At 40.8% G+C, this 10,534-nt stretch overlaps 1 protein-coding gene across 1 annotated transcript in view; it reads right to left on the bottom strand.

Annotated features, from left to right (window-relative positions):
- The window catches only part of CFAP54 (cilia and flagella associated protein 54), a 361,147-nt gene that overhangs the window by 342,041 nt on the left and 8,572 nt on the right, over positions 1-10,534 (bottom strand). The window contains exons 2-4 of the mRNA XM_017511466.2: positions 9,829-9,934; positions 6,691-6,834; positions 4,016-4,187 (exon numbers count right to left, since the gene is read on the bottom strand). Coding sequence (XP_017366955.1) covers positions 4,016-4,187; positions 6,691-6,834; positions 9,829-9,934 — 422 coding nt within the window. The remainder of the gene's footprint in view (positions 1-4,015; positions 4,188-6,690; positions 6,835-9,828; positions 9,935-10,534) is intronic.

The raw sequence follows: 10,534 nt of genomic DNA, 5'->3' as shown, positions 1-10,534 counted from the left end.
AAAAAAAAAAAAAAGCTAGTATAAGTATTTCTTTGTAGGAAAAAAAAAAATCACCACCAAATAAAAATACGCACAGGAAACACATGCTTGTCCACAAACATGTGATGAGGGTGTAAGCCAGGAGCCTGTATAAACATGCCAGTAACGGGGAGCTGGGAAATGGAAGAAGGCCTCAGGAGACTGCCCTCAAGAATGACAAAGGCCCTCTGTATTTCAAAAAAGTGCCTTTAACCTTTCCAGCCCTAAAAGGTTCTGACCGTAACCGAGTCCTTTGATAGTTCAAGATGTTGGCATGGCTGACAAATTCCTGCTGCAAAAGCCAGATTCAGAGTAAATGGTATCAGAGAGAACACAGACTGAATCTTTATGATCTCGGGGTATTTCTGGAAGTTTGTTTCACTTTGTTTTATTCACTTACTTACTTACTTACTTATTGATTGATTGATTGAGATGGAGTCTCACTCTGTCGCCCAGGCTAGAGGGAAGTGGTATGGTCTTGGCTCACTGCAACCTCTGCCCCATGGGTTCAAGCAATTCTCCTGCCTCAGCCTCCCAAGTAGTTGAGATTATAGGTGCATATCACCACATCTGGCTAATTATTGTATTTTTAGTAGAGATGGGTTTCACCATGTTGGCCAGGCTGGTCTCAAAGTCCTGACCTCAGGTGATCCATCCACCTGAGCTTCCTAAAGTGCTAGGATTACAGGCATGAGCCACCATGCCCGGCCTGTTTCATTTTTAAACAAGTCCCTAATAGGAGTTTATTGCCTGGTCTTGTGAGTCCTTTTCTTTAAAAATGGCCACCATCAAAATAATCTAGTTGATGGTCTAAATTAGTTGTGTTCTGTTTTAGTTGAAAAGTAAGGTATTGCTCAATATCCATATACCCAATTAGATTTTTTTTTTTTGAGACAGAGTCTTGCTTTGTCACCCAAGCTAGAGTACAGTGGCATGATCTTGGCTCAATGCAACCTCTACCTCCCAGCTTCAAGCTATTCTCCTGCCTCACCCTCCCCAGTAACTGGGATTACAGGCATGCACGACCACATCCAGCTAATTTTTATATTTTTAGTAGAAACCAGGTTTTCCCATGATAGCCAGGCCAGTCGTGAACTACTGACCTCAGGTGACCCGCCTGCCTTGGCCTCTCAAAGTGTTGGGATTGCAGGTGTGAGCCACTGCACCCAGCCTAGACTTTATTTAAAAATCAAGACTGGGGCCGGGCGCGGTGGCTCAAGCCTGTAATCCCAGCACTTTGGGAGGCCGAGGCGGGTGGATCACGAGGTCAAGAGATCGAGACCATCCTGGTCAACATGGTGAAACCCCGTCTCTACTAAAAATACAAAAAATTAGCTGGGCATGGTGGTGCGTGCCTGTAATCCCAGCTACTCAGGAGGCTGAGGTAGGAGAATTGCCTGAACCCAGGAGGCGGAAGTTGCGGTGAGCCGAGATCGCACCATTGCACTCCAGCCTGGGTAATATGAGTGAAACTCCGTCCCAAAAAAAAAAAAAAAAAAATCAAGATTGGTTAAATATTTGAAGAAACCAAATGTGTATGTGTGTATGTGTGTGTGTGTGTGTGTGTGTGTGCGCGCAACAGTCAATTAAAAGTAAATATAGTAAATGTCTAACTGAAAAGGTCAAATATATTTTGATCAGTTATCAAGGCACACTTGACCTTTTCAGTCAAATATAGTTTTGACTACTGAAATTCCAAATTGTCAACACTTCAGGGTCTCTGCACTTGCTGATCCCCCAGTTGAAATGCCCTTCCACCAAATACCCAGAAGCTTCACTCTCCAAACTCCTTTAAGTCTTTGTTGCACTGTCCTCTCAGCAGCCCAGCCCCTGCTCTAACCCCTTCTGGCTTTTTCTTTTCTCCATAGCACTTATCACCATCTGACACGATTCAGTTTTGATTTGTTTAGCATCTCCCTGCCATGGAAGTCAGCATGAGAATGTGGTTTTGTCTGTTGTCCACTCCTGTGTCCCTAGCACCTAGAACAATGCCTAGCATATGGTAGGCATTCAGTAAGTTTTAGATGAATAAATTAACACAGGGAGAGTAGTTACTGAAACTAAGCATGTGTGTCTCCCAGAACCCAGTAATTCCACTCCTGGGCACAGATCCCAGAAAACTCTTGCGCAAGTCTATAAAAGGACATGTATAAGGATATCCATTGCAGAATTATTTGTGCAATTAAGAGAGGTAGGGCAAAGCAGGTGCTCATCCCCAGGCCTGTATGGATATCTGGAATATAATTCAGCAGGCAGAATTAACGAATTAGATTTACATACAGGAACTTGGATAGATTCTAAAAACATAATATTCAGCAGGAAAAAAAATAGGAAACAGAATAAAATCTAGAGCACAATGTCATGTGTATTAAAAAAGAGAAAAGAAAAAAAAAACCACACACCAAGAAAAAGATATCACGGATATATCTTTGATATCCTCCAAAGATATAAGATACAGAAATAATCTTCTTTTTTTAAAGACTATTGAGAGAGACCAGGCACAGTGGCTCATGCCTGTAATCCCAGCACTTTGGGAGACTGAGGCAGGCAGATTGCTTGAGGTCAGGAGTTTGAGACCAGCCTGGCTACCATGATGAAAACCCGTCTCTACTAAAAATACAAAAATTAGCCAGGTGTGGTGGCATGTGCCCATACTCCTATCTACTCAGGAGGCTGAGGCAGGAGGATCACTTGAACCGGGGAGGCAAAGGTTAAAGTGAGCCGAGATCACGTCACTGCCCTCCAGCCTGGGCGACACAGCAAGACTCCATCTCAAAAAAAAAAAAAAAAAAAAAGAGAGAGACTATTGAGAGAAATGTAATCCCAGTGCTTTGGAAGGCTGATGCAGAATGGCTTGAAGCCAGGAGTTCAAGGCTCAAGGCTTCAGTGATCACACCACTGCACTGCACTCTGGGTGAGAGAGTGAGACCCTGTCTCAGACAAAAACAAAAAACAAACAAAGACTATGTGGGGTTGTGATCTTAAAAGGAGTAAAGCCAGGAAATCATGCTCATTTCCACCACTCAAACAAGGCCTGACCACAGGGCTCAACCATTGGGCCTAACATGGAACTGCTGCTCCTTCCCTGTCCCTACCCAGATGTGTAAGTGACGGCAGTGGGTGACACAGGGAACATGGAATCTCTGGAGGAGGATCAGATACAAAAGCTTAATAATCACTGGACTGAAAAATCTCATCAAAGCTGGCCTCATCTCTGGCAGCAAATGTAAAGTCTAATTTCAGTCAAAATGTCAAAACATGACTTGGGGGTGGGTGAGAAAGGAAAAGGCTAGAAAACAGAATTTCAGTTGCCACGGATGAGGGAAAATCCAATATGGTTCCTTGAAGTTATTTGATCCTGGCTTACACACATCAAACACATTGTCATTAGTATTTTCCTTTTAAAAAAATCTATTGTCCAGAGAACAATGCAGTAAGTTGCAACTTTAGAGAAAAGCAAGTATTACATTTTTTAGCTAAGATTCATTTCTTTAGACATACAAATAATGTGTATATATATATATATATATATATGTGTGTGTGTGTGTGTGTATGTGTGTATGCGTGCATGTGTGAGTGCATGTGTGTGTGTGTTCCTCAGTGCTCCTCACTCAAAAACAAGTAGGAGGAGAAGGTCACTTTGTAGAAACCCAAAGCCAAGTCGTTTGAGGAACGGGCCCATAAATGGGTGATACTTAGAACCAATCTAACCTGCACTGGTTCTTTGACCCTTCTCTATTTATATATACTCATTAAAGGCAGCCCTGCTTTTTGGACACCCAATAGTGATTATTCCCACACCCTTTCCAAAATGAAAACCACATGCTTTATCCATCCCAGTTTATGAGGACAAACCTGTAAACAAATGTTAAAAAAAAAACATCCTATTATGAAATGCATATGTTTTAAATCACAAGGTAATCAAGCTACTGTCAAACTTAGCATTGAAGTAACTTTCTGAAAGACACAATGGAAAATAAAACACATCAGCAAGTACCATTGAAGATAATCCAGCAAAGATGCTCCTGTGGCAGAGCCACCTGCATGATGAGCCTTAAGAAAGACAAGATATGCAGACACTGGACCACGGATTCTTTATTCTGCAGGTTTTCATCACTGTCGCAGACCAGCTGGTAGTTGCACATATTTTTGCCACTCAAAGCATGAAACTGAAACACATGGAAAAATAGAAATAGAAATAACTGGCCGGGCATGGTAGCTCACATCTATAATCCCAGAACTTAGGGAGGCTGAGGCGGACGAATCACCTGAGGCCAAGACTTTGAGACAAGCCTGGGCAACATGGTGAAACCCTGTCTCTAGCAAAAATATAAAAATTAGATGGGCACACTGGTGGACACCTGTAATCCCAGCTACTCAAGAGGCTGAGGCAGGAGAATCGTTTGAACCCAGGAGGCAGAGGTTGCAGTGAGGCAAGATCGCACCATTGCACTCCAGCCTGGGTGACAAGAGTGAAACTCCATCTCAAAAAAAAGAGAAAGAAAAAGATAGAAATAACTTAGGAAAGCATTTCTCAAAATGTAAAAAACTAAACTGGAAACAATTATGGATAACTAATTTAATAGATTAGTATACAAAGAAACATGATAGGTTTCTTTAAAACATCCATTTACTTAATACTAGTTTTCCTTAGTCAAAAGAAATTTAAAAGCAAAAACAAAACAAAAAAATACAAAAATCCTATTAAAAAAATACAGAATTGAATCAACTGTTGTAAGCTCATCCAGTGGCATTTTAACTTATTTATTAATTCAGACATGATTTAACCATTTACACAATTCACTCAATAAATGTTTCTTGAGCACCTCTATTAGCCACACTCTGCGAGGCAACAGGGACTCTAGGATAAGGAATAAACAGCCCCTGCTCTTGGAGGAGGGAAAAACAGTTCCCGGCTCATGCATCTAGGCTCATGCAGCACTGAAGCGACGGCTGTGGTCACTGAATTGTAAATCTTTTGTAAGGTTAGATGAGAAGGTTTAAAATAAAGTGAGGCCAAGGCAGGCAGATCACTTGACGTCAGGAGTTCCAGACCAGTCTGGCCAATATGGAGAAACCCCATCTCTACTAAAAATACAAAAATTAGCCGGGCATGGTGGTATGCACCTATAATCCCAGCTACTCAGGAGGCTGAGGCAGGAGAATCACTTGAGCCCAGGAAGCAGAGGTTGCAATGGGCCAAGATTGCACCACTGCACTCTAGCTTGGGCAACAGAGTAAGACTGTCTCAAAATAAAAAAAAAAGTAAGGCCATTATAGGGGTGACTGATGCTCAGAAAAGTAGAGAGCACTCCATATATTCCAAGGAATTTGAACTTTAGCCAAAAGGCAAAGTCAATGGGTAGTGGAACAAAATGACAGATTTCTACTTCAGAAATTAATTGGCCAGGCACAGTGGCTCATGCCTGTAATCCCAGCACTTTAAGAGGCTCAGGCAGGTGGATCCTGAGGTCAGGAGTTTGAAACCAGCCTGACCGACCTGGTAAAATCCCATCTCTACTAAAAATACAAAAATTAGCTGGGAATGGTGGCATGCACCTGTAATCCCAGCTGCTCAGGAGGCTGAGGCAGGAGAATCACTTGAACCCAGGAGGCAGAGGTTGCAGTGAGCCAAGATCTCGCCACTGCACTCCAGTCTGGGTGACACAGAGAGACTCTGTCTCAAAAAAAAAAAAAAAAAAAAAAAAAAAAAAAAAAAAAAAAAAAAAAAACAAGAAAGAAAAAGAAAGAAAGAAAGAAAATTCTGGCAAAGTGTGAAAAGCAAAAAGCAGGAGGTAGGGGGTCAAGGCTACAAAGAGGGGAGTAGGAGAGACTTTTTCCCCCAATCGGGTGCCAACCTACATTGCCCAGTATTCTCATTTGTGTGCCTATCTATGGCACAGCCAAATTGAAGTGTTCAATGGTCCCCCAAAGAGGCCTTGAGATTTTCTGCTTATTAACCACATACTGTTCCCTAGGCTTTGAATAGTCCTCAATTTGAAGTAACATAGATTTAGAGTCAAACTGATCAGAATTCAAACACCAACCCTGCTCATTGCTTTAAGTGGGCTAAGAATCTTCCATTTCCTAATCTGTAAAAGAGGCACCTCTTAGGACTTTAATGAGGTTGCAAGATGGTAATTCATGCAATGTATTTAGAAGGGTACTTAGCACATGGAAACTGCTCAACCAGTAAATCAATGGTAGTAATAATTAACAAAATACTGGTATATTAGAAATAAAGTATAAAATTTTTTTATCAGTAGATTTATGTTTAATCTCAAGAGCCACTTTTTTATACTATGTGATAAGCTTTATTCTTCTCTTCTGTAAAACAGGGATAATAGTATGTAACTTATAAAATTACTTTATCAAATTTACTTTCCAAAGCACTTTATAAACTAAAAGCACTCTATAAATATTAGTTATTAAATAACAATAACTATCTGCTACATGAATGAGTGACTGCAGTGACTTAGTCTCCAAAGCATCCTTACAAAGCTTAATAAGTTCACTTTCTTATCCAGCACTGAATGTATTTATTAAGCAACTTACAACATTTGGCTAGATGCTATGCTAAGCCAACAAAAGACATTGAGAAGTGGTCAACTAAAAGATATACTACATAGCTAATCATAAATTATAGCTATTTTAGCTGCTCTTTCATCTTACTGTAAGTCCAGCAGTTTTATCTCTAAAGCCTTTTGGGAAAAAGGCAGCTTTGAATTGAGTTACATCTACTTTATTCTCATCAAAATTGGTACTGAACTGCTGAAGATATCTTCCATAGCATTGTAAAAGGGCCAGTTTGTATTCCTGAAATAAAAAGAGAACTTGATTAAAATTTCAAAATTTCATTTAGTTTATCATTATTAGGTAATCATATTATTCTTAATGGTATCAATGTTGATTATTACAATTATGCCATTACTACCAGCACCATTTTCCAAAAACACAGCAGTCATAGACACTGCACTAGACAATGTAAGTGCATTATTTCATCTAATTCTACTCACCACAAGCCTATGTGAGATGAAACTCTCATGATCACAAGGATTAGAATACTTCCTATGGCACTGAGTGTGGTAATACCTACGTATACTCAAAATCCAGGCTCCAAAATTCAGCATCACCAGATGATGGTAACTCACATACCCAGAGAGGTGGAGTAGTCGTCTTGCTTCTCTGATACCTCATAGGCTTGAAAAAGAAAAGAAAGGGAGGGAGAGAGAGACAAAGGAAGGAGAAGGAAGGAAGGAAGGAAGGAAGGAAGGAAGGAAGGAAGGAGGGAGGGAGGGAGGGAGGGAGGGAGGGAGGGAGGGAGGGAGGGAGGAAAGGGAGGGAAAGGGAAAGGGAAGGGAAAAGGGAAAGGAAAAGAAAGGAAGGGAGGGAGGAGGAAAAGAAAGGAAGAGAAAAAGACAGGAAGGAAAGGAAGGGAGAAAGAAAGAAAATGAGAGAAAAAGAAAAAAGAAAGAGAGAAAGAGAAAGAAAGAGAGAAAAAGAAAAAGACAGACAGACAGATGGGAGGGAGGGAAGGGAGAGGGAAGGAGAGGGGAAGAAAGAGAAGAAGAAAGAGGGAACCAAAGAAGAGAAAATAAAAGAAAAAAAATGCAGAGTGACGTGAGCTAGCTGCCTGTCTTTCAACTGTCAACAGACTCTGAAGTTGCATCAGGACAAATAAAAAGCATCTGAGCAGTGGGATTTTTATTCATTCAAATACATGCTTATGTTCCCATTACAGAATCAGATGCCCCATTTCTGTAACCCACTCAGTAACCTGGAGAGTTTCAGGGCAGGGAACAGGGGACGTGGGCAGTGCTTTCAAGATGTCACCTGTCCAGCTTCTTAGCCCCTTGGGAGGCATCTACAGTCAGAGACAGAGTCTTGCTCTGTAGCCCAGGCTGGAGTGCAGTGGCAAGATCTTGGCTCACTGCAACCTCCGCCCCTCGGGTCCCAGTTCAAGCAATTCTCCTGCCTTAGCCTCCAGAGTAGCTGGATTACAGGCACATGCCACCATGCCTGGTTAATTTTTGTATTTTTAATAGAGACGGGGTTTCACCATCTTGGCCAGGCAGGTCTTGAATTCCTGACCTCATGATCCATCCGCTTCAGACTCCCAAAGTGCTGGAATTACAGGCATGAGCTACTGCGCCTGGCCTGATTTGTTTTTTGCTCACTAATTAATCCTGAATCTTTTCTGCTCTAACTTGATTGATAATAATAAATTCAAATTAAAACAAATATTCCACAAGATGATCTTCACTACAACTAAAATAAAAATAGAGCCTAGAAACCAAAGTAACAAGTTCATTTTCAGAATTATAAATACTTTTAAAAAGAAAAAAAAGGAGAGACAGGGTTTCGCCATGTTGCCCAGCTGGTCTCAAACTCCTGGGTTCAAGTGATCTGCCTTCCTTAGCCTCCCAAAGTTCTGGGATTACAGGCGTGAGCCACCATGCCCAGCCTGGCCAACATTCCCTTCAATGAAAAGTAGATAAAACTTTTTCTTTGTTCCTTTAATTAAATTTTAAAATATCCCATCTAGGCCTTTCTATCTAAAACATTCTGAAACCTTAGCTACTAGCCCTCTTTAACTTGCTTTCTCAGCTGCTAACATACACCTCCCTCTTCCCCCCACCAATATCCACTCCATCCCCACAGATTTCTCAAACAACCCCAAACGGTGCTTTTTATTTGTATTACCAGCTTCTTATACTGAAAAGTATAAGGATGGAGAGGAGACTCTCTTCTAATTCTTGTCGAAACTCTTATTCCACTTACATGAATAAAGCTTACAAGTTGAATCTCACCTGGGTTTCTTTTCTGCAGCTTACCAAGCCCTGTATTCTCAAGTTTCTAAGACCCACATGGTCCATTTATGTGGAACTATGATTATTCTCTAGTTTTGGCAGAGGAAAATAGATCTTACTTAGTTCTTCATTATGAAAGTTCCATCACTCATATCCTCTATTTGGTAAATTTGTCTCCCAGACCAAAAGGATTAAAGTCCAGAAAATAGAAAAGGGAAAAAATGAAGTTGAGAAACTGAAGATTAAGAAAACACGAAACGCTGCCCACGGCTGGCCTAAAATCCCATTGTCTGACATTCATATAACTTAGAATAATTTGGACCTATGCCAGAGCTTAAGGGGGAAACTCACATGATCATTAATGGAAAACCCAGCCATGCTGTGGTCTCATCAAACCAAGTCCACGAGTCCACAGCATTCCAAGACCCAGGCATTCAGACAGAACTAAAAGTAGGGCACAAACTCAGTCTGCAGTACAATACTGAGCAAGAAATAGGGTATGTATGGAACAACTGTTATAATTATATACAGCAAAACATTAAGAAAGAGTTGAAAGACTTGAATAAACAGGGCACTGAAGCAGGCAAAAAAGCCGCAAGGCCAGAAGCCCTGAAGGGTGACCACTGGGCAAGGCCAGCCATGTGAAAAACAACAGGAAGTGATATCTGGGCTCCTTTGTGTAAGGTAGGAACATGATGATTCAGCATTTCCTGTTGTACGCCTACCACACCCTCTGTTAACCTGGCCTCCCTCCTGCCCATCCACAGCCTGCTGCCTGTCTGTCCAGGAATGTCTCACCTCTGGGAAATCTCAACTACAAAACTAAAAAGCAAACACTGTTTTTGGTTACTGTGCCTTAAACTTTTTATGTATTCATTTATTTTTTTCTAAGGAAAAAATCAAAACATGTAAAATAGGAATGGTATCAGACTAAATACTGTAATAAAATAATTAGCCACATGAATTTCTTTTTGGTTCTGTTTCCTCCAGAGGCACTTACTTTCATTTGACAAAGGCTATCTCCAACCTTCAGAAGCTTTTCATTGTAATAGTCAGCTGGCAGCCTGGGGGCGTATTTAGTCCAGATATTAAACAAAGAAGTGGCACTATAAAAACCATAAAAAAACATTGTCAAGTCTGCAGGAAACTTCAGTTAATTAACAAGCAATCCTTTAAAACTTACTTTGTGCTAAGCCTTTCCAACGTGCCTTAGTTTTAATGTCCAATTATTAATAATAAATGTAATTACAGTTAAAATTATTGTTTCTTATGTGCCAATAACTGATTGTAGCCCTTTATATGCATTTTGATTTTTTTTTACTATAAGTTTCCTGGATACATGTGCAGAACATGCAGGTTTGTTACATAGGTATACACATGCCATGGTGGTTTGCTGCATCTATCAACCCATCATCTACATTAGGTATTTCTCCTAATGATATCCCTCCCCTAGCCCCCCACCCCCCAACAGGCCCCAGTGTGTGATGTTCCCCTTCCTGGGTCTATGTGTTCTCACTGTTCAGCCTCCACTTATGATTGAGAACATGTGGTATTTGGTTTTCTGTTCTTGTGTCAGTTTGCTGAGAATAATGATTTCCAGCTTCATCCATGTACCTGCAAAAGACATGAACTCAACACTTTTACAGCTGCATAGTATTCCATGGTGTATATGTGCCACATGCATTATTTTTTTAGATCCTTTACTT

The sequence above is a fragment of the Cebus imitator genome, unplaced genomic scaffold (assembly GCF_001604975.1).
Source record: "Cebus imitator isolate Cc_AM_T3 unplaced genomic scaffold, Cebus_imitator-1.0 Scaffold18, whole genome shotgun sequence".
Taxonomy (NCBI): Eukaryota; Metazoa; Chordata; class Mammalia; order Primates; family Cebidae; genus Cebus; species Cebus imitator.
This window is presented reverse-complemented; position numbering and strand designations above follow the sequence as displayed.